This window comes from Hemiscyllium ocellatum, chromosome 24, assembly GCF_020745735.1.
Source record: "Hemiscyllium ocellatum isolate sHemOce1 chromosome 24, sHemOce1.pat.X.cur, whole genome shotgun sequence".
In the NCBI taxonomy this organism is placed as follows: domain Eukaryota; kingdom Metazoa; phylum Chordata; class Chondrichthyes; order Orectolobiformes; family Hemiscylliidae; genus Hemiscyllium; species Hemiscyllium ocellatum.
The window spans coordinates 49,245,903-49,273,142 of NC_083424.1; the positions used below are offsets into that span (position 1 = coordinate 49,245,903).

A 27,240-nucleotide genomic window follows, 5' to 3' on the forward strand; every position below is an offset into this window, starting at 1 on the left:
TGTTACGGCACAGAAGGCCATTTGGCCCGGCATGACTGCACCAGTTCTCCAGGTAAAAAGCCTTCCACATCCATCACCCCAAAGGAGCCTTCCACATCCATCAATATCATTTATTGTATCCGTCGCTCCTGATGCGTTCTCCTGTACATTGGGGAGACTGGACGCCTCCTAGAAGAGCGCTTCAGGGAACATCTCCGGGACACCCCATGTAGATTAACCCCACCGCCTTGTGGCCCAACATTTCAACTCCCCATCCAACTCTGCTGAGGACATGCAGCCTGGGCCGCCTCCTCCACCGCTCCCTCACCACCCGACACCTTGAGGAAGAATGCCTCATCTTCTGCCTCCGGAACACTTCAACCCCATGGCATCAATGTGGATTTCACCATGTTCCTCATTTTCCTCCCCCCCCCCCCCCCCCGCCCACCTCACCCCAGCCTTCTAGCTCAGCACCGCCCTCATGACCTGTCCTACTTGCCTATCTTCCTTTTCACCTATCCACTCCACCCTCCTCTCTGACCTATCACCTTCATCCCCACCTCCATTCACCCATTGTACTCTTTGCTACCTTTCCCCACCCCCACCCACCTCTCATTTATCTCTCCACTCTGTGGGCACCCTGCTTTTGCCCAAAACATTGATTTTCCTGCTCCTCGGATGCTGCCTGACCTGCTGTGCTTTTCCAGCACCATTCTAATCTAGACTCTGCACCAGTTCTTCAGCAAGCTGTATGACTTTAAGCCATTTCCCAGTCTTTTTACCATATCCATGTACATTGTTTCTATTCAAATAGTAATCTCCTGCCCTCTTGAAGATCTCAATTGACTCTGCTTCCACCAAACTTCCACACAGTGCATTCCAGGCCCAAACTATTCATATTTTTCCACCAATAGTGTTTGTGTCAAACTGTCCACTTTTGAATTGTTTCTGATTTAATGTGTGTGTGTGCTTGTGGTTTTGACAGAGTACAGTGTAAAGTTACAAAGTAGTAAATTTGTTATGCATTTTTTTTACCATTCTGTAAAGAATAGTTTGTTTTCAATCAATAATAACTTGCCTGTTAATGTCAAAACCCGATCTGAATAACTTTTGTCCTGAACAGCAATGTGTTGGGCAAATTAATATCTTAGTATTTTAATTGGATCATTATGCATTTGTCAGAGCTTGTGGAATAGTAGGGCTTGATTATTGGTGCACTTTCCCCAACTGAGTTGTAACACTTTTTTTTAATGTATTAATCTCTCTTTGTCTAGTATCAGAAGTCATCACTTTTCATCATCTTTGTTTAATGCGTAGGTAGATTTTGATGCTCCGTTGGGGTATAAAGAGCCCGAGAGACATTATCAGCCTGAAGACACCTCGGTATGAAATTACTGTAGCTAAATATTTTCCGTCATTCAGGTTTAGTCAGAAATTTAAACAGTTGCTATCTATGCTGAAACTTTCACTTTTTGTACCTCTGATTACATAGTATGTGTCATGCATTTTGAGTCACATTCCAGTTGAAAACAAAATATTCACAGAGAATATGCAAAGAGTTACTTAATTTGAAACTTGGCATTGACACATTTGACCACTAGTTACTTCATTGCTGGTTCTGTTAGTGAATATTAGTGGAATGAATTTCTGGATATGTATCTCAATGGTATCCAAATGTGATTTGGAGCTTTGTGCAATTCAGCATCCAAGAAAGAAGTTCTTTCTTTATTAGCCATAGATTATGTATGCCTGCTTATCCTCATTTTATTTCCCTTCCCAAGTGTTTAACAATGCCCTCCAGTGCATCACCTCCACTTCCCTCACCTCTGCTCTCAAGTCTGACCTCTCCAACCAGAATAAGGATAGAACCCCCCTGGTCCTCACCTTCCACTCCACTAATCTCCAGAGAAAGTGCGTTATCTTCCACCATTTCCGCCACCTACAGTCAGGCCCCACCACTAAAGATATATTTCCCTCCCACCCCATCTGCATTTCAGAGACCATTCCCTCCACGACTCCCTTGTTAGGTCCCCGCCCCTCACCAATCCACACTCCAAACCCACCACCTTCCCAGGCCACTGCATGAGATGTAAAACCTGCACCTACACCTTCCCCCTCACCTCCGGTCAAGACTCCTTAGGATCTTTTCACATCCGGCAGAGATTTTCCTGCACATTGACCCACCTCATCTACTGCATCCGTTGCTCTCTATATGGTCTCCTTTACATTGGGGAGATGGGACACCAACTTGCAGAACATTTCAGAGACCATTTCTGGGACACAAGCACCAAACATTCCCACTGCCCTGTGGTCAACCACTTTACCTGCACCCTCCCACTCCGCCAAGGACACAAGTTCTGGGCTGCCTCCACTGCTAAATGAAAGCCATCTGCCAACTCGAGGAAGAATGCCTCATCTTTCACCTGGTTGCCCTTTAACCACACAGCATCAACATTGACTTCAGTAGTTTCCAAATCTTCCCCATTCAACCCCACACCTCCATCCCACCTCATCCCAGAACCAACCCTTCAACTCGGCACTGCCCACTTTGACCTGACTATCTTCGTCCATTTTCCTTCCCATCTATCCACTCCACCCTCTGTACGGATGTATCACAATTACTCCCCTCCTGCATCTACCAATCACCCTCCCACCTATTTCCCTCCGCCCCACCCCACTCCACCCCCATCAGCTCCTATTTATCTCTCATCTCCCTTCCCCTTCCACATTCCTGATGAAGGGCTTATGCCCAAAACATTAACTTTCCTGATCCTCGGATGCTGCCTGACCTACTGTGCTTTCCCAACACCATCCTTTTCGACTCTGACTTCTGTAGCATCTGCAGTCCTTTCTTTCTCTCTGTTATTCTAGTTTTCCCAATGTTGACTTCCAAGTGTGTTGTTGACTTGCCAGGTTTGAATTTAATTAAAGTATGGTGTTAACTGTTCACTCGTGAGTTCACCATGGCAATACCTCTACCAATCAGAATCCACTTGCCAACCAAACAGCACTTTCTTCTCATGCATTGTAAATTATTGTTCACTTTGTCCTGATGAATACAAGACAAAAAGCTTCAACAGATTTTTTTCAAAGACAACCTACTCAGGTTCTGTATTACCAAGATAATTTTACATTAAGCAATTTGTTCTAGATCACTTTGCAGAAACAAGTTACTTTATGATATACTGGAGTAATATATATGATGCTAAGAGTTGGAATTGCTTTATGACTATGTACAAATTACTGGTAGATATAGTAATTTAGCCAATTTTACACTATTGGGAGCAAGTACAATTTGAGCCTTAGAGTAAGGATAGACTGGGCCATTGTGCAGAATTCCAATCCATGGTCAACCCATCCCACACCAATTTTAATGTCATTTATATTTACTGTTTTATGTGATCATCTTTGTTTTGTTTCTAGGATATAGAGACTGACCACGCTGCCTTTGTTCCAATTGATTTAGGTTTCAGGGTAAGTAGAAAACAAAATACATCCATGATTTGCATTAGAAACCGAGGATTCAATTTTAGTTGTGGTGCATTTATTAAACCGGCTAACTTTCCATTTTACAGGCCCTATTCAGTCTGGCTCCAGATTGTTCAGGATGTCCTGTTGTAACCCCTTTATCCTGGGTTATGTTGAAAATTTGGTATTTTAGATTTGTTTTAAGAGTCCCACTTCCCCAAATTTGAAGATTGTCTTTATCTGTTCTTGCCTTGAGGTTAAGCAAGTATTTTTTAACCTTGTCAGGCTAAAAATTGGCAAACACTATTTAAGAAATACTTTAGAGTATAACGTTTGCCCCCCATTTAGTTCCTTTTACAGTGTTTGAAAACAATAGTATGCCTCAAGAATACTTGTTCAAATGCACTTTTTTGTATTTATTTTTAAAGTCAGCTCAGTTCAATATTTGGCTGTAGAATGTGTTTCTCTGACTCATGTCAAGAACATTGCAATTCTTAAGCAACTCTCTCGGAATTGACTTTCAGATGCATTTAGTAATTCAGCACTTGTTACAGTATCAACCTCCGTTCTTTTATAACAGCTTCTTGCCTTTTGTTAAGATTTGCAAGCTGCCTACTTAGATTCTCCAGTTTGTCCAGAATCAGACAAAAATTTTGACTCCTACATGCCAGAAAAAATTTTCTAGGGCATTCTATATTGTTAATTATTGACTATTTCAGTTTAAAAGAAGTATTCCAAAAACTGGATGAATTGGATAAAATTCATCCAGCCGCCTTGTGTCTCATCATATATTGGCATTCTGTTGGGGCTGGTACTTTACCCAGTCTGACACTTTTGGCCCCAGTATGAGGCCAGTGCATCACATTGAGTGATGAGTCATACCATTAAGTGATTCTTACTTTCTGGTCCTAACTCCATCACAGGTTTAATCAACTATGGTGCATGAGTTGAATGCTGCCAGAAATGGTGAATGTACCCCTCTCTCTCAAACTCTTTGAGTCTAACTCATTGACCCAATTCTTGCTAGAGTTCCAAGAGAATTTTTATGTTCAGCTAGATTTCAACAGGTTGTAAAGGAGAATGGTTGCACTTGTCAGACAACAGTCACCACAGCCCAAGGATCTGCTGGGTTTCTTGGAGTGGATTCTTAGTCCAGTCACCTTTTACTAATTGCCATCCCTACATCAGCAAAGCAGCCGGCCATTGCACTGACCATTCCACCATTCTGCTAAATATGTAACCCGTGTGACTGAAGCAGTGTGTATCCTCTAACAACAGAACTGAGTAACAATCTCAAAAGTGAGAAAGCCCATTGCTATTGCCCATTTCCCTGCCATTGATATTTACGGATATGCGGATGATGAACTAAAGTAGCTGTATCGATGCAGTGACTGCTAGAGTAGAGATTGGGTGTCTTTAAAATGCTCAAGTCAGATTTTTGATGGAATATTTGCAAGATTGATGACATTCCCCCTTAATTATGGGGGTCAATGTCCCTGGCTAGCGCCAGCACTACCTTCTTGGGGGTCCTAGTAAGAAACGTAACATTCCCAATGTTTTCCATATATTTAGAACACAATGTCATTCCAACCAGTCTCAAAGTATAAACATGCTAAAGGACCTTTGGTGTCTCAGTGCTTAGCACTGCTGTCTCACAGCACCAGGGACCTGGGTTCAATTCGACCCTTGGGTGACTCTGTTAGGAGTTTGCACATTCTCCTTGTATCTGTGTGGGTTTCTTCCCACAGTCCAAAGATGTGCAGGTTAGGTGGATTGGCCATGCTAAATTGCCCACCGCGTTGGATGCATTAGTCATGGGAAACATAGTTACAGGAATAGGGTTGGGTGTGGGTGGGCTGCTGTTGGGAGGGTCATGGTGAACTCAATTGGCTGAATGGCCTGCTTTCAGATAGTGAGGACTACAGATGCTGGAGATCAGAGTTGTGTAGTGCTGCAAAAGCACAGCAGGTCAGGCAGCATCCGAGGATCAGGAAAATCAATGTTTTGGGCTGAAGCCCTTCATCAGGAATGAGGCTGGAAACCTCTGGGATGGAGAGCTGAATGGGAGGGGTGTGGGGCTGGGGAGAAGGTGGATGGAGGTGGAGATAAAGGTAATAGGTCGGAGAGGAGGGTAGAGAGGGTAGGTGTGAAGGAAGATTGACAGGTGGGACAGAGTCATGAGGGCAGTGCTGAGCTGGAAAGTTAAGGTGGGAGGAGGGGAAATAAGGAAACTGGTGAAGTCCACATTGATGCCCTGGGGTTGAAGGGTCCTGAGGTGAAAGATAAGGTGTTCTTACTTCAGGCATCGTGTGGTGATGGAGGAGTCCCAGGACCTGCATGTCCTTTGCAGACTGGGAGGGGTAGTTGAAATGTTCAGCCACAGGGCGGTGTGGGGTTGATTGGTGCAGGTGTCCCAGGGATATTCTGTAAAGCCTTCTGCGAGAAGCCATCCAGTCTCTCCCCAACGTAGAGGAGACTGCATCTGGAGCAATGGATACAATAAATGACGTGTGGAAGTGCAGGCGAAACTTTGAGGGATGTGGAAAGCTCCTTTTGAGGTCTTGGATGGAGGTAAGGGGGGAGGTGTGGGCACAGGTTTTGCAATTCCTGTGATGGCAGGGGAAGGTGCCAGGAAGGGGAGAGTGGCTTGTGTGGGGGGGGTGGAGGTGTTAACCTGCCAGGTGGTCGCAGAGGGAATGGTCTTTGTGGAAAGATGGGGAGAGAAATATATCCCTGGTGGTGGGGTCCTTTTGTGGGTGGTGGAAGTGTCGGCGGATGATGCGATTTATGTGGAGGCTGGTAGGGTAGAAGGTCAGGACTGGGGGGTTCTGTCCTGGTTTCACCTACTTCCATACTGTAGGGATTATATGATTCTATAAAATGAGGGAGAGTAAAACAACAAACTTTACAATACTAATTAGAATAAGCTATAGCTGCACATTATGTTCTTTTGTGACAGCTGCCGGTCAATGGATTAAAATACATAAACTTTGAATCACCCACATATGAACCACCAAGCCCCTCTTCAACTTTTTTCTATTCAAATTTCCGACTTTTGAATCAACAATGCACGGAGATCAGTATTCTCAAAGCCAGTGCTTTATATTGAGTGATTGAGATCCTATAATTAAGATAGTTATGTGTTATCATGATTTGTTGTACTCTCAAGGCATTTACTGGTGCTGGGAATCGGCTAGATGGGAAGAAGAAAGGAGTTGATCCCAGTCCAGCACAAATCAACCCAGAAGATATTAAAAGGTTAGTGTCAGATTGTGCATCCTGTGTTCAGAAAGTGTACCTCCTGCTGCTGATATATATTCAGCAACATTTGCTGTTCTTGTTGACTATTCTAGAGTTTTTGTGCTCTCTAGCTTTTAAACTTTTTGTTAATTGTTTATGGGATGTAGATGCCAGCATTTATTGCCCATCTGTAATTGCTCTGGAGTTATCAATGATTCTAAAGGAATCTAATAATTGGAGCCTTATGTATCATTCTCTTGTGTTCTCTCTGTCTCTATTAACATAATGGATGGTACCATAGCTGCAATCTATAATCAAAGACCTGACAAAATGTTCCAGAAACATAAGTTCAAATCCTGCCATGGTAGCTATGGAGAAATTAATTAATAAATCGGTAATAAAATGCTGTTCTTGTTAAGAATTGTGTTGAAATTTCGGAGGAGGGAGTGTGCTTTAATGACTCAGAGTAGTGGATTATTGTTAAAATTGGCTTACTGATGTTTGAGAGGAAATCAGCCGCTCTTACATGAGCAGGCCTACATAATGTGGTTCACTCATAACTGCCCTCTGAAATGGCAAAGCAAGCAACACCGTTATTGGTATATATGCACTATATTTTCTGCAGTAGTTCAAGAAGGCAGCTGACCACCATCAGCTCAAGGCTAGTTAGGAATGGGCAATAATCAAGTCCCAAGAGCAAAAATGAAAAGATGTCTCTTCGTAACTACTGTTACAGATACATGACTACGGGCTTGAAGAAGGAAAGTGTTTCTTCTGAGAAAAGGGGGTTAACATGTACAGAATTGTTCTATTCATTCATACAAACTCTATCACTCTCACTGGACTAAAAAGTGACTTAAAATATATCTGGTCTCACAACAAGACTTGACTATATTTGACAACATTTCTCTGAAAAATGACACTATAAATGGTTATATTAATTGCTTTGAACGGTTTATGGATATTCAAAAGCCTCGCATTGACTTTAAGCGAGACCTCCTGAAATGTATATCTGTGGAGTCATTCACTTTTTAGAAAAGATTATTTTAATCTTGACAAACAGTTTAAATCACATTTGGAACAATGCACAATTTTGTGTACATACTGTCAAAAGAATATTGACAAAATTGAAAAATTTGAGATGTTTTTAGGGTGAGCTGGAAAAAGTCAATCTAATTTCTCATTAGAATAAGGAAAATAGGGATATGGTGCAGATCCCCTCCTTTATACTACCTTGTGTATCACCTAGGAATGAGAATTCAGGTGATTTATTCCCAAGTATCTAAGCACTGTTAAAGTTGGTAAATTGCATGTAGAATAGTCTATTTGGTATTTTTTGTTTTGCTTTGTTTTATTTCAACACTATCTGCAACCTGATCCAAACTTGCCAATGCTTAAAGTTGTGGATAATGATTATACAGAGAACTGAATTTTGCATTTATGTAGCATGTTTCATAATCTATAATATCTTATATTTTAAAGATCTTAATCAATGGGTTACTTTTAAATTGTGAATGGCAGTAACCAATAGTGCATGGCAAAGTCCCATAATACAAATAAATTACCTACTAAACTGCTTTAGTAACACTGTAAATTTTATATTGATTGTATTTAATTATGGGTAGATGGAGGGCATTATTCAGGATTCACTCAAGCAGATATAACGAGACACTCCGGCTCTTATGGTGTACTGGTCGTGTCTCTACATTTGGATTAGAAAGTCTGGTTCAAGTTGTGCCTCACCTGAGGATGTGATGGCTACCTATATACCCGAATAAGTTGATTTTAGAATGTTAAACTGGAAAGAGTGCAGAAAAGATTAACAAGACATTGCCAGGACTGGGAGATTTGAGTTCTAGGGAGAGGCTGAATAGGCTGGGGCTTTTTTCCCTGGAGTGTCCGAGGCTGATGGGTGATCTTATACAGGATTATAAGATCATGGGCATCAACAGCCAAGGTCTTTTTCCATAGGGTGGGAGGTCCCAAAACTAGATGGCATAGATTTAAGGTGAGAAGGGAAAGATTTTAAAAAGGACCCGAGGGGCAACCTATTCACAAAGAGGTTGATGCATGAATGGAACAAGCTGCCAGAGGAAGTGGTGCCGGTGGGTACAATTACATCAATTAAAAGGCATCTGGATAGGTACATCAAAAGGAAGAGTTTAGAGATATATGGACCAAATGCTGGTAGATGCGACTTGGTTAGATTGGATGGCTGGTTGGCGCATGACTCTATACAAAGAAATACTAATGGAAATTGGTTATATAGTTGGGTTAAGCATCTGCTAGTTTCATATCTGACCAAAAAAACTCTCTGTACTTTATACTGTATTTGGTTGTGAATACTTTTATGTCCACCTGAGAGAAGATAGGACTTTGCTTTAACACCTCACCCCAGAAAGTGGCAATTTCAGTAGTGCAGAGTTCATCGGTACAGCATGAAAGTATCAGTCAAAGTTTCACTTCAGTCTCCTGAGTAGGGTTGACCTGTGCCTTGCTCTTCGATGGAGAGATACATGTTGGCTACTCTTGGGCCAAGGCTGAATTTGGGATGTTTGTTTAATTGGTGACTAAATGACTCGAGGACAGTGTAAATTTACCAATCATGTGAAAAATGCTTAAGACCAGTACATGTTCAGAATTCTGAACAGTGTTAGTTAATGGTAACTGCAGACCAACATTTTATTTTAACCATTTTCTTACAGAGGAATCCCAAACTACGAATTCAAAATAGGAAAAATCACCTTTATCAGGAACTCACGGCCACAGCCTAAGCGAATAGAGGAGGTGAGTGATCATAATCAGCTCTTTCTCTACTAAATTGTGTGTTCAGGCTGAGAAATGAGCTTGTGCATTCAGTATTCCAAGTCCAATATTACTAAGTCACCACAACTGGGTCAGATGCATTTTAGGATACTTTGTGAATTAAGGGTGGGAAATACCATGAATCATTGCTTTGTCAAATGAAACTGAACAGTCATTTGATAATAAACTACTAGGGTGTACACAGACAGAATAATATATTAGACTAATTTATAAATTCACTGAGATTTTTACCATACTAAACTAATAATGAAAAATCAATCTCCTACACAATGCGGAATGTTGCAGATGAAATTCACTGCATCTAATCATTATGTTTTGGTAGGAAGAATAAGGAGCAATGTAAAATAGAAAATTAAAATGACATTATAAAGGAGTTGCAAGAACACATTGACCTGGCAGTGTATGTGCACAAATCATTTAGCTGACAGGACAGGTCAAGAAAGCAGTTAATAAGGCATCTAGGATGCAAGACTGTATAAAGAAAGATGCAGAAGACACATGCAAGCAGGTTATGGTTAACCTTCAACTAGAATACTATCCAATTCTGGCCACCACAAATTAGAAAGGAAATTAAGACATTAGAGTGGCTGAAGTAATGATTTAACAGAATGATTCCAGCGATAAGCATAAATTAGAGAAGTTAGGATTTGCATTAGATAGGTTTGAAAAAAAGAATCGATAAAGGTTTTTAGATTCACAGCAGAGTTGCAAACCAGAGGACACCAATTTAATGTAGATTAAAAAAAAATAGCATTGGCAGCATTAAGCAAGAATGTTTCATGCAACAAATGATTGTGGTCTGGAATGCACTCTCTGAGACTACAGTGAAAGCTGATGCAATTGCTTTCAAAAGAATACTATTTAATTACCCCGAAGCCAGAATTTTGCTGTGGAGAAAAGGGAGAGGAGTTGTACAGGTTGTGTTGCTCTTAAAGAGCCAGCATGGACAAGATGGATAGAATAGCCTGCTTCTTTGCTGTAACCTAAAATTTTGCATTATGGCAAGATGTGAAAAAATGGTTCCCTTTCCTTATGGCCTGCCTGATGTCTTTGGCCATTCATCTCATGAAATTGAAAGGACCACCAACTATTTCACTGACTTGATATTTCAATCTCTGATCTTTGGTATACCACAATGGGAGTCTGTTGTCATCAGTCATGAATCCAACTCAGTGATTGATACCTGGTTGCAACAAGGAAAAGAGTCTGTGAATAAGAGTTGGAACCTCTTCACAATCTTGGTGCAGATCTGAGTTTGGATTCTGCCTTGCTATGATGTAGTTGGTAGTCCTTGATATTTGCACTTGTTACCTGATAAGTACAGTCCCACTGCATGGCTTATAATTGATAGTCATTGCAGTTCTAGGTTTTGAGCATGATACTTGTATAAAAACAAATTGATGATTGCACAAAGAGGTATTGGCCTGAATGAAAACAATAGGAAGGGGAAGGGACAGTGGTAATTTTATGGTGCGAAATTTGGAACTGCAAATATCCAAGAAGTCCGACCGAGTTTAACAACAACTTTTTTATTTTTTAAAGAAAAATCTGTTTCCCAGCTGCAGGCAGCTGGATGGCTATTGGAAAAATAGGGCTTGTAGCAACAGCTGGAGATTCACAGAAGTCCCAGGAAGGTTTTGATCTGACTGTGGGGTGATAAGACATCAGACAAATTCCAGATGTTTGCAACCTTCTCTTGGCCCATAAGTAGTGCTATAAAAGGGACAATGATTTCCGATCCAGTATTTCAAGTCTGCCTTCAGATATTAGGTTTCCAAAGTCTGGGAAAGCCCTGTCTGTTGGTGCTACAAATACAAGCAATCTTAAAACACACAGGGTGCTGGACCATAAAATATTTGAAGGAGTCTGCTTCTGAGAACACAATGGCCATCTGCTTCACTGCCCACTACTGTTAAAATTGCAAATGGGAAGTGAAGTACAAGCCTTCTCCTCTTATAAAAAAATGTAACCAAGGTGAATTGAGTTTATAATTAGCTATTATCTTTAAAAGAATAGCTTTGATGTCTAATGCAGCTACATTGAACTTGTAATAGCACTGAACTACAAATAAATGCCACAGGTTGGTTTAAAACCCTCAGCTAAACATCCATCAAGCATGTGTCAACATTCATTGTTGTAGCCTTTGTTAGTCAAGGGAAACTGTTTGCTATTTTAGTCATCTATAAATGACCATCATGTCAAAGTAGCATCAAATCTAGCAAATAAAATTACTTTTTCAGATTGTGATGTTCCTTTGTATATGAGCTAGTTTATGGAAACAGAACTTATTGACTGCTGTGAACTTGCTTCCAATTTCTTCATATTCTGTAAAGTGTGTATTTTGTAACTTTGTTTATTAAATCTTTTATTTCAGGCAGGTTAACATGGTTGTCTTTTTCGTCTTCACTTAAGTTGCGGCATGTATTGGTTGAAATGTTCATAATTCACACTCCAACATGGCAATATTTCCAGTGCAGTGTGTTTCATGAGGTTCATAAAATTCTCAGCTCTGATTTTGTGTCAGGGAAAAATCACTTAGTCCACTCATGATCTTTTCTGTTGGTACAGGATTCTGGGACCAGCAGGTTTATCGCCTTCTCTGGAGAAGGACAGTCTTTACGCAAGAAAGGAAGGAAGCCTTAGAACACCTGGTGGGAGAGTGGTGTCTTCTCTGTTTGTGGGAGGATGAAAACTTGAGCTGGAAAGGACTGGCTGACCCATCTTTTCAAAGAAATCTTTACGTGTCTCAAATGGAATTCTTTACATTCTGTCCCACGAACTGGAGTGAACCTGGTGGTTTTACATGAAAGAATGATTTTGACTGAAGTGACTGATTTGAGAATGTAGTTCAACACAGCAGGTCAACTGAAAACATTGCTAAAAACTATTAGGTGTTTACGAATGCAACTTTTGTTCTGGATACACTTTCCTTAAGTAAACCACTTTTCTGACAATTGGCTTTAATTTGCTTTTTTTAAAGATAGCTTCTTGCTCTGAGTCAATACTATAAAGTCAAGAGTTCCACAAATCATATGATGTGAGTAGTCATTTTTACTTTGGGAATGTGCGTGATATAAATCTAGGTCATTGTTCACTGTTGGTTGGTGTCAACTTGTAATCTGATAAATATAAGGTTATAGAAGGAACATTAATCATGTATATTGAGCTCTCAGTCCAGTCTCATGCTGAAACCCTGAAGAGGAATGGGTAATAAAGATCTCCAAAGATCAGGGAACTCCCGAGAAGAAATGAGACATGGAGCTGGCTGAGGAATTTAAAATGTGCTAGTTATTGTGTCATTTGATTGAACTGCCTTATTGAAAGATTTGGAGCATTGATGCAAAGTACAGTTGAGTAAAAGAAACTTGGAGTTCAAAATGTTGTAGTTCACACTATTAGTCACAGAGGTGTACAGCATGGAAACACCCCCTTCAGTCAACTCATCCATGCCAAACAGATATCCTAAATTAATCTAGTCCCCCTTGCCAGCATTTGACCCATATCCCTCAAAACCCATAATATTTGTTTACTCATCCAGAATCCTTTTAAATGTTGTAATTGTACCAGCGTTCTCCGCTTCCTCTGGCATTCCTTACGCGCATGGGAAATGTTGTCCCTTAGGTCTCTTTTAAATCTTTCTCCTCTCACCCTAAACCTATGCCTTTTAATTTTGGACCTCCCCCTCAGGGAAAAGACCTCCTCTATGTATCCTATCCATGCCCCTCATGATTATATAAACCTCGATAAAGTCACCTGTCAACCTCCACTCCAGGGAAAACAGCCCCAGCCTATTCAGCCTCTCCCTGGAGCTGAAATCCTCCAACCCTGGCAACATCCTTGTAAATCTTTTCGAAATCTTTCAGGTTTCACAACATCCTTGTGATAGAGGGGGAGACCAGAATTATGCAAAAGATTTCAAAAGTGGCCTTACCAATGTTCTCTCCAGCCACAACATGACCTTCCAACTCCTATACTAAATTCTCTGACCAATAAAGGAAAGCATACCAAATGTTGCCTTCACTATCCTATCTACCGGAGACTCTACTTTCAAGGAACCATGAACCTGCACTCCAAGGTCCCTTTGTTCAGCAACACTCCTCAGGACCTTGCCATTAAGTCTATAAGCCCTGCCCTGATTTGCCTTTCCAAAATACAGCACCCCACATTTATTTAAATTAAACTCCATCTGCCATTCCTCGGCCCATTGGCCCATCCCATTGTACTCTGAGGTAACCTCCTTTCTCTGTCCACTATGCCTCCATTTTTGGTGCCATCTACAAACTTACTAACTATATACGTCTTATCTTCACATTCAAATCATGTACATAAATGATGAAAAACAGTCGACCCAGCACCAATCCTTGTGGCACTCCACTGTCTGAAAAGCAACCCTCCATCACCATCCTCTGTCTTCTACGTTAGAGCCAGTTCTGTAACCAAATCGCTAGTTCTCTCTGTATTCATGAGATCTAACCTTGCTAACCAGTCTCCTATGGGGAACCTTGTCAAACGCCTTACTAAAGTCCATGCAGGTCATGTCCACCTCTCTGCCCTCATCAATCCTCTTTGTTACTTCTTCAAAAAAAACTCAATCAAGCTAGTAAGACATGATTTCCCACACACAAAGCCATCAGTCCTTGCCTATCCAAGTACATGTAAATCTTGTCCCTCAGGATTGCCTACCACTGATGTCAGGCTTACCATATTATATAGTTCCCTGGCTTTTCCTTACTCCTTTCTTAAATAGTGGAACCACATTAGTCAGCCTCCTAGTTTTCCAGCACCTCACCTGTGACTATCTCAGCAAGGGGCCCAGCAACCACTTCCCTAGCTTCGCACAGAGTTCTAGGGTACATTTGATCAGGTTCTGGGGATTTATCCACCTTTGTGCGTTTTTAGACGTCCAGCACCACTACCTGTAATATGGACATTTTTCAAGATGTCACCATCTATTTCTCCACATCTTCTACATCTACATCTTCAGTGCCCTTCTCCATAGTAAACACTGATACAAAATACTAATTTCATATCTCCCCAGTCTCATGCGGTTCCACACACAGGCTGCCCTTCTAGTGTTTGAGGTTCCCTATTCTCTCCCTAGTTATCCTTTTGTTCTTAATGTATTTATAAAATCCCTTTGGATTCTCTTTAACACTATTTGCCAAAGCCAACTCATGTCCTCTTTTTGCCCTCCTGATTTCCCTCAAGTATACTCCTGCTGTCTTTATTCTCTTCTATGGATTCACTCGATCTCTGCAGTCTACACCTGGCATATGCTTCCTCCGTTTTGTTCACCAAAGCTTCAATTTCTCTTGTCATCCATCATTCCCTACACCTACCAGCTTTGTTTTTGGAGTCTCATGATCTCATTTGTGAAGGCTTCCCATTTTCCAGCCATCGCTTTACCTGCAAATGTCTGACCTCAATCAACTTTTGAAAATTTTTGCCTAATACTGTCAAAATTGGCCTTCCTTCAGTTTAGAACTTTACCCTTTAGAACCTGTCTATCCTTTTCCATCACAGTTTTAAAACTAATAGGATTATGGTCACTGGCCCCAAAGTGCGGCCCCACAGTGCTCCCACACTGACACCTCAATCACCTGCCCTGCCTTATTTCCCAAGAGTAGGTCAAGATTTGCAGCTTCTCTAGTAGGTCCATCCACATAATGAATCAGAAAACATTCCAGTATACACTTAACAAATTCATCTCCATCTAAACCCTTAACACTATGGCAGTCCCAGTCTACACTTAGAAAGTTAAAATCCCCTACCATTACCACCCTATTATTCTTTCAGATAAATGAGATCTCCTTAAAAAAATTGTTTCTCAACTTCCTGCTGATTATTGAGGTCTATAATATAATCCCAATAAGGTAATCATCCCTTTCTTATTTCTCAGTTCCACGCAAATAACTTCCCTGGATGTATTCCCAGAAATATCCTCCCTAAGTACAGCTGTAATATTTTCCCTTATCAGAAATGCCACTCTCCCTCCTGTTTTCACCCCTCCTTTCAATTCTTCCTATAGCATTTGTATCCTGGAACATTAAGCTGCCAGTCCTGTCCACCCTGAGCCACAGCTCTAATTTCTGTGATATCCCAGTTCTATGTTCCTAACCGTGCCCTGACTTCATCTGCCTTCTCTGTTAGGTCGTTTACAGCGAAATAAATGCAGTTAAATTTATCAGTCCTACCTTGTTCCCTGCTTTGTTCCTGACTGTTTGACTTGCTCCTTTTCCCAACTGTACCAGTCTCTTTCCTCACAATCTCCCTGCCTCCAATCCACTACTTTTACTAGTTTAAATCCTCTGCAGCAGCTCTAATACTGGCAGGGAGTTTTGCTACAGTTCCCTTCCAATTCAGGTGCAATCCATCCTTCTCCCACAGAAGAGATTCCAATGATCCAGAAATGTGAATCCTTCTCCCCTGCACCAGCTCCTCGGCCATGCATTCATCTGCTCTATCCTCTTATTCCTACCCTCACTAGCTCGTAGCACTAGGAGTAATCCAGATATTACTACTCTTGAAGATCTCCCTTTTAAATTCATGCCTAACTTTTATTCTCCCTTCAGAATCTCATCCTTTTTCCTTCCTATGTCCTTAATTCCCATGTGTACAATAGCCTCCTGCTGGTCCCACTCCCCTTTTGAGAATATTCTGCACTCTCTGAGGTATCCTTGACCTGACATCAGGGAGGCAACACACCATTCTGATTTCTCACTGTCAGCTACAGAACAGTCTGCCTCTGACTAGAGAGTCCCCTATTACAATGGATTGCTTGGAACCTGATGGTCTCCTTGTTACATTAGAGTCAGTCTTAGCACAAACAGCCAAGTTTCTGGTACCATGTTACTCCGAGAGTACATCACTCCCTACATTTTCCAAAACAGTATACTTGTTTGAGATGGGGATAGTCACCGGAGACTCCTGCTCTACCTGTTTCCTCCTCCAACCTTTCTTGGAGGTAACCCATCTACCTGACTGTATCTGGGGCTTTTCTCCCTTCCCTTCCTATAAATGCCACACATCACCCCCTCCTAGCTCCTGTAAATTCCTCATTGCCTCTAACTGCTGATCCATTTGATCCAATAGGATCTGCAACCATACATACTTATTGCAGATGTAATTATCAGTAACATGGAAACACTCCCACATCTGACAGGAAGAACACATGGCTCTGTTGATGACAATCTTTGCACCTTAACAGTCTACAGACCCAGAAAATAGCAGTCTTACTGCTGTAAAACGACACTGCCCCAGGCTAGCATAGTACCTATGTTTTATATTTTAAAATTTTAATCAAGACGGATCTTAAAAAAAAATGTCCAAGAGAACCCACTCTACTCACTTTTGTAGATTTACAAGAAAAAAGCAAGGTTACAGGTAAAAACTATGCACTTATCTGCTCTCTTGCTGTGAGCTTTCCCACACAGGTTTCTGAGGTCAGCTGCGAATTTCTTTGTTTGTTAATTTTTCGTAGACTCACTCTGATGTCCAGAAATACTTGAACACAAACAGCAAAGACAGTAGCTGGGCAGATTCACTGCTGTATCAGAGAGCAGTGTAGGTTTCTCTCTTATGTGCTGTCTCTCTGACCATGTAGCCTTTGTCCCTCTTCCTCCTTTTGAAGTGCCGTTGTTTTGATTTTCTGCGAAGTTCCAAAACAATTCAAGAACTTAAAGCAGTAATTACTGTTCCTGGAATTCGAGGAAATTGGCTTCAGCACCTAAAATACCTCAAAGGAGTGGCTCTTACAGCCACAAGTTTTGTCTGTCATCCATTTTGGATTATCCAGCAGTACACCTTTTGGCAAGTTTCCCCTTGGAACCCCCCCACCCCCCAACAGCACCACGTTGAATGGCAGGATTTCAACAATCACTGCTTGTGTGGTCCTTGCTAAACAAGTTTAGGACAAGCGAGGTCTCTATCCTGTCCAACTGACCTCCACTCCTGGAGTCTCAATACAAACACTCAGAAATTGTGGTGAGGTATAAACCATGCTGCACTTCTAGAGTAATAGTCAGGCAGCACAAAAACATGACCCATAATCCCAAACTAAACTAGTCCCACCTGTCTGTGCTCTGCCCGTATCCCTCTAAATATTTCTTGTTCGTTTGCGATTTTTGAGAAGCTTTGTAGCTCAAGTTGAGGTTCAGGTTGTAAATTTACTCATTGAGCTAGTAGCTTTGTTCTCCGGCGTTTCGTCACCATACTAGGTAACATCATCAGTGAGCCTCTGAAGTGCTGATGAACTGTCCCACTTTCTATTTGTGTCTTAGTCTGTTACGGTGGGTGGTATCATTTCCAGTTCTTTTTCTCAAAGGTTGGTAAATGGGGTCCAAATCGGTGTGTTTGTTGATGGAGTTCCGGTTTCAATCAGGTATAGACTGTTTGGAAGTGAGAGCAGGCACAATACAAACTTTTCAAAGAGAAATTGATAAAAACAAGAAAAAAAGTTTAAGGACTGGAGAAAGAGCAGAATAATGGGACAGTTGAATTACTATTGCTGGCACGGGTACAATAAGCCAAATAGACTCCAATGCTGTGAGATACTGTCAAACTAAACTTATGTAGTTTCTTTCTCCAACATCAAAACCCGTTGTTTCCAAGTACAACTTAATGAATGCCATTTTCTTATTACTCCCTCAAAGAACAGGTTAGTCAAACATGATTTCCCTTTCATAAAATCATGTTAATTCTGCCTATTTGCATTAAGATTTAAGTGGCCTGGTATAACTTTTAATCGTCGATTTCTAGTATTTTCCGTTTAAATATTATTACTAGGTTGACTAGTGTGTGGTTACCTGCTTTCTATTTCCTTCCTGTCTTGAATAAGGGTTTTACATTTGTTTGCACTGTTGATGACCCCACCCATCACATAACTGATGATTTGAGATAATGCTGACGGGTTGCTAATTGGCCAAGTTGGATTTGTCCTGCTTTTTGTGACCAAGACCATCTAGGCAATTTGCCACCTTGTTGGGCAGATCCCAGTGTTGTAGTAGTTCTAGAATAGCTTGGCTATGGTCACGGCAAGTTCTTGAGCCCAAGTCTTCAGTTCTATTGCTGAAATGTTGTCAGGATTTGCAGCCTTTGCAGTATCCAATCCATTCAACTATTTCTTCATATATATGGAGTGAATTTAAGTAGCTGAAGAGTGGGATCAATGCTATCAGAGAATGCTATCAGAGACCTTTAGCTGAAGGCTGTTGCAAATTCTTCACCCTGATCTTTTACAATGATTTGCTGGCTTTGCACATCATTGAGGATTAGGGTATTTGTGGAACCAACACCTCCAGTATCTATTTAATTGTCCACTACTATTCATGACTGGATATAGTAGGACAGCAGAGCTTAGATCTGATCCATTGCTTGTAGAATTGTTTATTTAAAGCTGTCTTTCATTTGCTGCTAATGCTGTTTGGCATGCACCTAGTCCTGTGTTTTAGGTTTACTAGGAATGCCACTCACTTTTGAGTATGCCTTGTGCTGCTCCCGGCATGCCTCCTGCAGTCTTGATTAAATCAGCGCTGATGGCAGAGTGGGGAATCTAAGTTTCCAGACAATTCTGCTGCTTCTGATGAACCAAAGCACCTCATAGATGCCCAGATTTGAATTGCTGGGTCTGTTCAAAACCTATCTATTTAGCATGGTGAATGTGCTACACAACAGGGACCTGGGTTCAATTCCCGCCTCAGGCGACTGACTGTGTGGAGTTTGCACGTTCTCCCCGTGTCTGCGTGGGTTTCCTCCGGGTGCTCCGGTTTCCTCCCACAGTCCAAAGACGTGCGGGTCAGGTGAATTGGCCATGCTAAATTGCCCGTAGTGTTAGGTAAGGGGTGTATGTAGGGGTATGGGTGGATTGCGCTTCGGCGGGTCGGTGTGGACTTGTTGGGCCGAAGGGCCTGTTTCCACACTGTAAGTAATCTAATCTAAGTAATCTAATCTAAACATAATGTAAGGTACTCTGAATGTGAAGGTGGGACTTCATTTCCATAAAGACTGTGGTGGCCACTTCTACTGACACTGTCATAAACAAATGCATCTGTCGCTGAGAGGTTGGCTATTGGCTAGTCTGTGAGACAACTTTCCCATTTTTTGCACTAGCCCCAATATGTTATTAAGGAAATCTTAGCAGGGTTGACAGGGCGGTTTGCCAATGTCATTTCTGGTGCTGAGAATGATACCATGTGGTCTGATAATTTTTTTAAAGACTTTTAGCTATTTCTTCCAACTGATTAGCTTGTTAGGGCAGCTAAGAGTCAACCACACTGCTGTAAGTCTGGAGTCACATTTAGCCAGATGGGATAAGGATTGCAGTTTTCCTTTTCCAGAAGCCATTAGTGAATTAGATGGATTTTACCGTAATGGGCATTTAATACCAGGTAGTTTGTTTTTTCTTTTTGAATTCTGATTCTGCCATAGTGGGATTCGTGCTTGTATTCTCCAGAGCATTACCTGAGTCTCTGATTATTTGTCCAATGACATTATTATTATGATGTGTTTAGCTGCTCCCTAGACATTTCTTGAAGCTGAATTAGATCTTGACCACTGTGGATCTGCCTGCTGTGAAAGCGTATTGTGCCTGAGTATTTCCTTGGCTCATTGTTGGAGTCTTGTCAGAATGACTGAGAAATGCTTTCCCAAAGATATTGAGGGGTGAGATGACAACCTCCTAGACCCCGCTGCTATTTGGATGACTGTTGACTATCAAAACTGGAAGGCTAATGGCTGGCTCTCCAGCCCTACAGGAGCTGCAGTCTTCCAGCACAGGCAAGGGAATGTGAGGCTACCTCCATCTTGAGCACTCTTTTAAAGAAAAAGACCACGAATGCCAGACTGCTGTTATGGACAGAAGCCCCTCCACAAAGCTGATTGTGGCTGTAGCTGTGGCTAGAGAGATGGCGCATGCATTGTGGCGTTGGGGTTCTCCGAGTGATCCTGGAAAGCTGCCCTCTCCCTGCACTGCAGCTACTTCCAGGCGTTTGTCATGCTCCCAGTGCCATGCTTGGCCCAAAGCTTCATTGGGAAATTCTAGTTCACTGCCAAGCAGAGGTTTTCATTGTGCTTTTTTAAATTGAAATAACAAGTTACCAGAACCTGTATCATGTCTGATCTATCATCCAGGAAAATGGCGAGGACGTTGAAATGTGGCACAAACCAACCACAACTGAGTAATTCCGTATCTGCCTGCTTGCATTTCTGTTCTTCCTCCGATCAGTACCAGAGTCCTGTCCTGTCCTTTAACATTGCGGCAAAAAGCTGGCATCTTTGACAGTGAAGTGTGCCAGAAGAACTGGGATTGAACCCACAGTCTTCACAGAGCCATCTGTTTTCTCAGTGACATAGCAGTTTAATCTTGGCTGCAAACTAATTAGAAACTAGAACTGAAGGGTATTTAAGTCATAGATTCATAGAGCCATACAGCATGGAAACAGACCCTTGGTTCCAACTCGTCCATGCTGACCAAGTTTCTCAAACTAAACAAGTCCCGCTTGCCTGCATTTGGCCAACATCCCTCTAAACTTTTCCTATTCGTGTACCTGTATAAAGGTCTTTTAAATGTTGTACCTGTACCTGCATCTACCACATTTTGAATCAGCCCAATATCAGTTCTGAAGATGTCATATCAGACTCTCTATTTCTCACTCCAAAGATGCTGCCAGCTACTGAATTTCTCACGGCATTTTCGGTTTTTATTTCAGATTTCCAGCATCGACTGTATTCTGAGCATATGAACAAATAACAAGTGTCGGCCATTTGGTACTTTGTGCCTGCTTTACCATTTAATAAAATCATAACTGATCTAATTTTAACCTTAACTGTTAAACATTTTTCATATCTTTGATAATCAAGAGTCTACCTACCTCTGCCTTGAAAAATACATAAAGGTTCTGCATTCACTGCCTTTTGAGGAAGGAAACTCCAAAGAGACTCAACTCTCGGAGAAAATAAGTTTTCTTCAAATCGTTTTAAATAGGACCCCCCCACCCCCAACCCCCGTTATTTTTAAACTATCACCCCTAGTTCTAGTTTCACCCACAAGAGGAAACATGCTTTCAACATCCACCTAGCCAAGTCCCCTCAGAATCTTTATATGTTTCAATTACCTGAGACCTTGTGATATTTCGGGGGATACAAGGCTAAACTGCCTAGCCTTTCCTCGTAAGGAAAACTGCTTATTTCAGGAATGATTTCAATAAAGCTTCTCTGTACTGTTTCCAATGCATTAACATCCTTCTGTAAGCACGGTCACCAGTACTGTAACAGTACTCCAGATACAGTCTCTCAAATGCCCTGCATAATTGAAACATAACTTCTCTCAAGTACTGGGACACCCTGATCCACCTGCTTCCTCTCACCACTTGGACAATATGCAGCTATTTCTGCAAAAATAAACAATTTTACTTTCCCACAATTATACTCCATTTGCTGGATTTTGCCCACCCACTTAACCTATCTATGATCCTTAGTATGCTCCCCTTCACAACTCTCACTCCTTCCTATCTTTTTGCCATGATCAAATTTAGGTTCCATACCTTCGATGCCTTCATCCAAATCATTTTTAATAATCTCAAAGCATTGAGGCCTCAGCACTGACCCCTGTAGCACACTACTTGTGGCATCTTTCCAGCCCATGAAAGACCCATTTATTTCGAATCAAAACTAGAAATTTCTGAAAAAACTCAGCAGGGCTGGCAGCATCTGTGAACAGAAATCAATTAATGTTTCTGGTCCGGTGACCCTTCCTCACATCCTTCCTCACCGGACCCTAAATGTTAACTTTGATTTCTTATCACAGGTGCTGCCAGACCTGCTGAGCTTTTCCAGAACTTCTGTTTTTGTGTTGGAATGACAGCATCCGCAGTTCTTTCATTTTCTATTATTCCTCTTCTCTGCTGCCTATTGGCTAGCCAATCTTCTCTCCATTTGGAGACAATGAGATCTGCAGATGATGGAGATCAGAGTTGAGAGTGTATTGCTGGAGAAGCACAGCAGGTCAGGCAGCATCCGAGGAGCAGTAAAATCGACGTTTCGGGCTAGAGCCCTTCGTCAAGAAACAAACTTCTTCAAGGTGGGCATCCTTGGAAGATGAAGGGCTCCGTCCCGAAACATCGATTTTCCTGCTCCTTGGATACTGCCTGACCTGCTGTGCTTTTCTAGCAATGTTCTCTTCTTATGTCAACTCTGACACTATTTGCTTTTATTTTCCACAATAATCTTTGATGTGGCACCTTATGAAATAAATCCCTTTTGAAAATCTAGGAAAGATTTGTGGCTGTGTTATAAGTGATTTCTGTCTAGGCTTTCTGAATCTCCGGAGAATAGTTCCTGACACTTGGCTAACTATTCTAACTCTAGGGATCTGATTCAGAACAACCGGGTCCTGCCTCCGAACTCTGCCAACCGCGGACTGTCCTTTAACCCTTGTATCAAGGGAGACTGTCCGCAAGGTTAAGTTCAAAAAGGCGAACTCCAAGTTGACTGGTATCAGCCCTTATCCCCACTGGCTATCACTTCTCCCGTGGCAAATCGAAATACTGCGAGACACACACAAATGGAGCAACAGATGTTTATTCAATCTTCGAAGATTGGGCGAGTTTCCAAAAAAGACTTCGGAAATCGCAACGGAAGATTTTACAGCACTAATACTTATACATTATTTTTCCATTCAAATACATTGGTGATAATTTCATTGGTTTAAACATCTCACGCTATGGATTTTTCTTACATTAAAAATCATTAATGACAATTCCATTGGTTAAAGCATTTCACGCTTTTCTCTGCCAATTTCTTTGATTAAAATGTTATATTATTTTACAATTTCTGCTATTTGGTATCTTCATGTTCTACTAGTTATAACATTTATTGATTTTTGTGTATGTCATGAAAAGAGCTTTCATTGTATTTTGCCCTCTGTGTCTAACTGAAGCATTCCTTGGTTTCTTACCCAAGGTTACCATGTTCCTAGCTTTACAGAGGTGACTTACAGTTCATGCTTCTTTATGGCCTTAGTAAATTATTAGTCTTACAATTTCAACTTTTATTCATTAAATTTCTGTTTTAGTATAGAAATTACCCCACTTATACCAAGAGAGTGTGTGTGTGTGTGTGTGTGTGTGTGTGTGTGAATTGGGTGTGTGTGTGTGTAATATGTGTGTGGTGTGTGAATGTATATGTGTGTGTGTGTGTGAATTGGGTGTGTGTGTGTGTAATATGTGTGTGGTGTGTGAATGTATATGTGTGTGTGTGTGTGTGAAGGTAGTGTGGGTCTAGTGTGTATATGTGTGTGGGTCTTTGTATGTGTGTGTGGGTCTAGTGTGTATGTGTGTGTGTGTATGCGCGTGAATTGGGTGTGTGTGTGTGTATATGTGTGAATAAAGAAATATGTGTGTGTGTGTGAAACTGCAGAAATTACATTAACCATATCAGCTGGAAGAGCGTTTTTGAGGTATTTTAGGTGTTGGAAGTGATTTCCTTGAATTCCAGGAGCAGCAATTACTGTTTTATATGTTGTTACATTGTTTTGGAACTTTGGGGGAAAAAAAAAGTCAAAACAATGTCACTTTTAAAAGGGAGGAAGACAGACAAAAGGCAGCGAACAGATGGTCAGTGAGGGAGAGAGAGAAAGAAACCTATGACAATACATCCACTATATCTTTTATCTACAGCACAAGTTACTACTGAAAGAACTCTCATGCATTAGTGAAATGTGATTTCACCTTGACAAAACTCAGGTCATTCTGCTTGGTTACTGTGAAATTATTAAAGTCTCCCTGTTATAACATCCTTAACAATAGCTTCTAATGTTACCTCTTTGCTTTTATATCAGTATTTAATGGTTAGACTGTGTTGACTGCCTGTGACACAACTGTCACTGTTTTGTATTAGATTAGACTTACAGTGTGGAAACAGGCCCTTCGGCCCAACAAGTCCACACCGACCCGCCGAAGCGCAACCCACCCATACCCCTACATTTACCCCTTACCTAACACTACGGGCAATTTTAGCTTGGCCAATTCACCTGACCCGCACATCTTTGGACTGTGGGAGGAAACCGGAGCACCCGGAGGAAACCCACGCAGACACGGGGAGAACGTGCAAACTCCACACAGTCAGTAGCCTGAGTCGGGAATTGAACCCGGGTCTACAGGCGCTGTGAGGCAGCAATGCTAACCACTGTGCCACCGTGCCGCCCCAAATATGTTTTGTTCCAGACTGCAGGACCACTGCGTGTGCGCACACACACACACACACCCTGTATCTGAAATTCTTTCTTTAGAAGCTGTTTAGAATTAAACTTTCTAACTGATGTTGTTTTGTATCAAGTATGTATCCGCAGTAACAGGAAAACATTCTGTGATGCAACAATCTGTGTTTAAAAAGTGTTCTAAACAGTAATTTGACATTAAGACATTTAAGTCCTGAAATGCTTTTGTAATCAAATGCTGATGCATTGTAGACATAAGAGTACCTGTTTGTTTGTAAATTATGTCCTGATTGTGACAGACCATTCAGACCATAATGAGATTATCTGTTTACCTTGTGATTCAATATTTTTTGAATGCTAAAATCTGACAAGTTAGCAATATTTGAATGTACCTCTTTGCTGCTGTTGGAGCTTTGAATGAGCACCCAGTGGGGCATGGACACAACACAAGATGCTGCTAGTGATGTAGCACATAATTCGAAAGACTGGATTGATGTGCTAGGTATGTGCAATTAATGGTGTAGTTACTAGTAACAACATACATGACATAAACTGATGCAAATAATTCACTGTGCAGGCAATGGACTGTTGAAGAAGAAGATTCTGAAGTGTGGCAATGCTAAACTGGAGAGACCCGGAAATGGACAGAATGTGAAAATCTGGATGAAGGTGATGCATGAAAATGGAGATGTCATCCTGGGCCGCCAAAGGATCTCATTCACTATTAATGGAAGAGATGTCATTAAGGTGAGTGAACAGAATACCACTAAATACAATATACAATCAGTATGCCATTGCACACAAACAATAAAGCATTAGAACTCCCATTTGTGGATATCAAACGTGCATTCTATCAAACACTCTGATCAGTGAATACCCAATCATATCTGGTTAGGATTTATACCACTGGGTAATTTTTAGTTGCGTAGCCTTAATAACTGGTTGTAATTAGTAGATTAAGTTATTAAACTGAATTAGGCAGCAAGGTGGCTCACTGTACCAGGGATCTGAGTTTGATTCCAGACTTGGATGACTGTCCATGTGGAGTTTGTACATTCTCTCTCTGTCATTATGGGTTTCCTTCCATAGACCAAAGATGTGCAGGTTAAGTGAATTGGCCGTGGGAAATGCAGTGTTACAGAGATAGGGTAGGGTAGCAGGGTGGGATGCTCTTCAGAGGAGTAATATAAATTCAATGGGCTGCATGACCTGCTTCCACACTGTAGGGATTCTTTGGTTCTATGAAATTATTCTTATCTGGAATCTGTAAAACTTAATGGCACATAATTCAAATCTCTAAAGTTTCAACTTGTACGGAATTCACAGCCATACTATAATTCATACCTGTTTATAAAATAAACGCCTGCAATTTAGAGAATTGCATTTTCCAGCACCTTTAATTCATATCTGCCTTTAACTCTCACCTATGCATCCTTTACACGATGCTATAAATCATATGATGGGCAGACATTTCACCTGAACATTATTATAACACTTGGTTATAATTTATCCACCTGCCCGTAATTGACATCTATGTGTAATTCAACACTATGTATATTTGTGCATTATTCATATGCATGGTTGTGAATTACAGTGATAAATTATGGCTGTCTGTAACTAATACCTGTGTTACTTCAGACCTATAATAACACACAAACTGTATTAGATTTCTTAGAGCGGTATAGAAATTGCACTACAGCCTCACAGCACCAGGGACCCAGATTCAATTCCACCCTTGGGCGACTGTGTGTATGGAGTTTATGTATTCTCTCTGTGTCTGCATGGGTTTCCTCCAGGCGCTATAGTTTCCTGACACAGTCCAAAGATGTGCAGGTTAAGTGGACTGGCCATGTCAAATTGTCCATAGTGTCCGGGGTTGTGTAGATGGGTTAGTCATAGGAAATGGAGGGTTATAGGATAGGAGGATGCTCTTTGGCATGAGGGTCCGAATGGTCTGCTTCCACACTGTCGGGATTCTTTGAAGTGTACTCTCCTTACGACGTTACAGGTAGAGTTTAATAAGGGCAGCAGAAGGCTCAATGCCTGGTACCAAAGCGAGTGGCACCTACTCTCAACCAATTTTTGGGATCCCCAAGGGAATGAAGTCTCTAATTGGCAACATGAACCCTGTTGCTGTGGCTCCTAGGTGCAAAATTGGGCAGAAATCCTGTTTGGTAGGGTGCCAGACAATTAGACACCAACAGTTCTCCATTACTATCTGTGGCTGGAAACATTAAGTATGTTTTTAGTCAACTTGGTGCATGTGTTATGAGACTGAAACCTGGACCTTCTTCCCAAAGCTAGGGGCAATAAGTCATGACAATAAACAACTTCTTCAAACATGTTATGATACACCTCCATGGCAGGTTGGAATTCAACCTGGATCTTTCTGGTATGGAGGTAGGAACACTGCCATTGTGTCACTGAGCCTCCAAAGGAGTTGTGGCTTGTGCCACATTGCTGAAAACCTGGACAGGTATGCAAGTGTGGCCGGGTTTCTTTATTATGATGTGAGA

General features: G+C 41.4%; 1 protein-coding gene across 1 annotated transcript in view; it reads left to right on the forward strand.

The window, feature by feature from the left end:
• Nucleotides 1-12,544, forward strand: part of ufd1l (ubiquitin recognition factor in ER associated degradation 1) — a 33,442-nt gene extending 20,898 nt beyond the window's left edge. Inside the window, exons 8-12 of the mRNA XM_060844069.1 lie at nt 1,297-1,362; nt 3,403-3,453; nt 6,617-6,705; nt 9,393-9,474; nt 12,082-12,544. Coding sequence (XP_060700052.1) covers nt 1,297-1,362; nt 3,403-3,453; nt 6,617-6,705; nt 9,393-9,474; nt 12,082-12,156 — 363 coding nt within the window. The 3' untranslated portion in view covers nt 12,157-12,544. The remainder of the gene's footprint in view (nt 1-1,296; nt 1,363-3,402; nt 3,454-6,616; nt 6,706-9,392; nt 9,475-12,081) is intronic.
• The last annotated feature ends 14,696 nt before the right edge of the window (nt 12,545-27,240 follow it).